Raw genomic sequence first — 4436 nt, forward strand, 5'->3', positions numbered from 1 at the left:
GGGGGGGGGTAATAGGGTAATATTACTGGGTAATAGTAAACCACTTTTTTCTTTAGGACTACACCACTGGTTAGGACAAAATATGAATGGAACATTATTCTAACTTTATTAATATATGATATACTTTCCTATAATTTTTCAAACAATTAATTTTGGGTGAAAATGGTAGAAAAACGTTATGACAACGCTTTATGATTATGTTATAATCACAACAAGAAAACTGGACATTTTAACATTCTTAGAATATTAAATATAAACATTAAAATAATAGTATATTTTGGGTGAAAATAAAGTTAGCAGAACATTTTAATAAACTTTTTTGTAACCTTCAAATATTACATATTATTTGTTAAAATCACAACAAGAAAACTGGACTTTATAAAACGGAGAGTTCCGGTGCTTGGTTCTGATTGGCTGAGCTGAGTTCAAAGCTGTTGTAAATGACTCTACAAAGTAACATACACCTTTGTTTACGTTTGTCTGTTGCTCGGCAACCACTTTGTTGCAACCACAACTGTTTCTGAGGAGCTACATTGTTTGGTGGAAGAATACTGTTTTTATTAATATCATTACACTTTATTTGCTCTGTTTTATTTTGTGAAACCTTACTACGTATATGGAATAACCGTTTTATAAAAGCAATAATCCCCAAGAAGCCGTGGTTTACAGTGAATTTATAAGGGCTTCTTGCTTTAATTGAACATTTTAAGAACATTTCAAAACAATGTTCCCCTAATGTTTATTTAACCTAAGTTTGTCGCCTGGGTTAGTTCTCTTAGTTGAGTATTACAGGTCATTTGTGAAGATCTACCTGAGGTTCCCACATCGGCCAGCACGGCTTTCTTGCGCTCATTGATGCTGCTGATCTGAGGGAAATAGGCGTCTAAAGCCAGGAAGGCCATGCAGCAGAGGAAGGCCAGTGAGCCCATGCTGACCGCGTAGTTACATGCGTTCTGGTTCCGGTTAAAGATGCAGAACTGCTCGACCTCATCAGGCCTGTTGATGTAGCCCTCGTTAGCGATACAGCCGAAGATCACCAACGAGAAGAGCTGAGGAGAACAGAACACACAGATCACACGCTCTACAAATGAGCAGAACAGGAGTCATCAGTTACCATTGTTTCTACTTCTGACATTTACAGGACCTAAAGTCAAAACTTCATAATAACATTTGATTTCTTGAGAAACGAGCAAATGGAAACTTTAGAGGAGACCAGCTCTTGGCACATGATCAAAATGTGTTGTGGTTTTAATATAAAAGGAAATTAGAAACAAGTTTAAAGCAAGTGAAACGAGGAAACTGTAACAGTTTGTCCTCTTCAGCTGAAAGAGTCAAAGACAGAAACACAGAGGTGTTAAAGACTAAGCAGAAACACACTGAACTTCCTTTTTCTCTCATCAACAAACCAAGCGTGCTGAGCATCATAGTGTGAATCTCACTGCGGTCAGGTGCCGTGAACTAGCGACGAATTACTGGAGTAACAAGCAAGCAGCACATTTGTGTGATGATGCTCTTATATAACAATTCAATACAATTTAATATTGAATAACTTACATTTTAGACACAATATTACCTAGTCTGTGTTTTTGCTCGGCCACAGCAGAACCACTACAACACAAGTTGTGTTTAGTCTCTGAATGAATCAGTGTTTTTGAATGAATCTGTTGAATGAATGAATCAGTGACTCAAACATAAAGACAGTCAATTATTTAATTTCTGAATGAATCAGCGTTGATGAATTAATTGGATGATTTAATGATTCAGTGACAATCATAAAGACAGTCAATTATTTCATTTCTGAATGAATCAGCGATGATGAATGAATCTGTTGAATGAATGATTCAATGACTCTTTCATAAAGACAGTCAATTATTTCATTTCTGAATGAATCAGTGTTTTTGAATGAATCTTGAATGAATGATTCAGTGACTCAATCATAAAGACAGTCAATTATTTCATTTCTGAATGAATCAGCGTTGATGAATGAATTGGATGATTGAATGATTCAATGACTCTTTCATAAAGACAGTCAATTATTTAATTTCTGAATGAATCAGCGTTGATGAATGAATTGGATGATTGAATGATTCAATGACTCTTTCATAAAGACAGTCAATTATTTAATTTCTGAATGAATCAGCGTTGATGAATGAATTGGATGATTGAATGATTCAATGACTCTTTCATAAAGACAGTCAATTATTTAATTTCTGAATGAATCAGCGTTGATGAACAGTCAATTATTTCATTTATGAATGAATCAGCGTTGAAGAATTAATTGGTTGATTGAATGATTCAATGACTCAATCATAAAGACAGTCAATTGTTTAGTCTCTAAATGTGAGTTGTTGGACAAATAAATGAAATAAATAATTCAATACTCACTATTTATAGTCACTTGTTGCCCTCTACTGGTGACTGTAAAATCTCCACTAATGTACTAGACTGACAGTCTGTCTGGAACAAACACACACAAGCGGAGCGACACAAACACTCAGAGCTGCTGGACCATTATATCAACACTCCCGATTGACCAATCAGATTCGAGGACCGGAACTAATTGCTGAACAAATATTATCTTTCTATGAGGTGTCCTGACAAAAGTATAATTCATGCACACTCTCTCTTTCTGATAAATTCACACACACACACACACACACACACACACACACACACACACACACACACACACACACACACACACACACACACCAAATTACACCGTCTTTCAAGACGTGACATTGTACTGTAGTGTCCTGGGGAGGTACAGTGGCCTTGCTCTGCATTATAGTCTCCAATCCACAGAACACACACACACACACGCACGCACGCACACACACACACACACACACACACACACACATCAGGAGCCGTTCACACAAGACTCATTCTTACACACACGTGCCAGGCTCACTTCTATTGTGTCTTTCTTCAGCATCTCGTGTCAGAACCGTTACACTTAAAAACACAAGACCCGTCCCGTGTGAACGACCCTCAGGTCCTGCTCTGATGAGATGAGACGGACAGATGAGCAGAAGAACAGAGATATTTATAGACACTGGGACTCTCTGTTCTGGCAGGAATGGAAAAGAACAAGCTAATTACATCACAAACACAAGCATAAATCATGCACAAAACAACCACACTCTGAACGTGTTTGCACTTAAAAATATACGGATCATTCTAATCAAGAACAATCTGAGCTCTGTCCCTTTAATGAAATGGTATTCATTATGTATCTAATATGATTCAATAGTCATAGCATTTTAATCTCATAACTAGTGTTACAATTACCTCACGGTTATGATGAAATCAGCTTTATTCACACAGGGCCAATACAGAAAGCAGCTTCACAGTAATAAACAGAAAAATAACAGAATCAATCATGCAAACTTCATCAAATCTGAGACAAATTCAAATTATTCCAAAAGACAACAATCAGCTCAAAAAAACAAAAACATAAATATGAAAAGACAGTACCATCTTTCTTAAAATCTGTCATTCATGGTCACTTTAGAATATTCTTAAATATCACTTTTTATTCTGCTGAGCACATGCAGAATTCATGCCATTGAAGAACGACAATCTTTATGACTGAAGAACTCAAATCTGCCCACATCTGAACCTGAACGGACAGGATTTGGACACTGGATACAGGTTTGCGTGTGTGCGCACACTCTCTCTCTCTCTCACACACACACACATTGTAAAATAAATTACATTTAAATGTTGCCATTAAAAATTATTTAGTACTTTATTATTTAAATAAGCCTATTTATTTCTCAATTGTATTTTTTTTTTAATGTTTTTTAAATGCATACATTGATAATTGGACTGCCACTTAAAAATAAATGGAAGAAATCAGTTTATTTTTAAGTGTCCCTCCTGGTCTTCATAACACACAGCCTCCAAAAACAGCACTTACTGTAAATGAAAATTATGTCATCCCCTCACGCAGAAGATCACAGGCTTAATTGTTACTAATAATCATGTTTGTCATGTTGGCTACATGGATTGACATGACAGTGAAAACACAAGCCTCACTGGCCCAATAAAATCCTGCCTATTTCCATCACACACACACACACACACACACACACACACTATCTATCATGCAGTTTCCATTGACGCATGTTGTTGTTATACTGAGCTAATGATATTTCCTAACCTCTGAAGCCCCACACAAACTCTTTCTTACCCCTGACTAATAGCACTTGATTGCAACAGCATGCATTTCAATCAAAAGCACCGTTTCGTGCGTGCATTGCTCTCGCAGCATCAGGTGCTGTTTAGCGCCAGTCTGCAGTTGCTCCTGATGATAACGGTACGTACCCAGGACACAATCCGGAGGCCGGTGTGCGGCTGCTGGATGACCGCCAGCGGCTCGAAGGCTCCACCGGCTCTGCTCGCGCCGTACGCGCCCCGCTGCATCATGA

General features: G+C 37.5%; 1 protein-coding gene across 1 annotated transcript in view; it reads right to left on the minus strand.

Moving 5' to 3' along the window:
• syngr1b (synaptogyrin 1b) overlaps nucleotides 1-4434 on the minus strand; it is a 6049-nt gene extending 1615 nt beyond the window's left edge. Inside the window, exons 1-2 of the mRNA XM_016471364.1 lie at nucleotides 4333-4434; nucleotides 812-1049 (exon numbers count right to left, since the gene is read on the minus strand). Of these exons, the coding sequence (XP_016326850.1) occupies nucleotides 812-1049; nucleotides 4333-4434 (340 nt within the window). The remainder of the gene's footprint in view (nucleotides 1-811; nucleotides 1050-4332) is intronic.
• Nucleotides 4435-4436: the final 2 nt, after the last annotated feature.

Source organism: Sinocyclocheilus anshuiensis, unplaced genomic scaffold (assembly GCF_001515605.1).
Source record: "Sinocyclocheilus anshuiensis isolate Anshui unplaced genomic scaffold, SAMN03320099.WGS_v1.1 scaffold3329, whole genome shotgun sequence".
In the NCBI taxonomy this organism is placed as follows: domain Eukaryota; kingdom Metazoa; phylum Chordata; class Actinopteri; order Cypriniformes; family Cyprinidae; genus Sinocyclocheilus; species Sinocyclocheilus anshuiensis.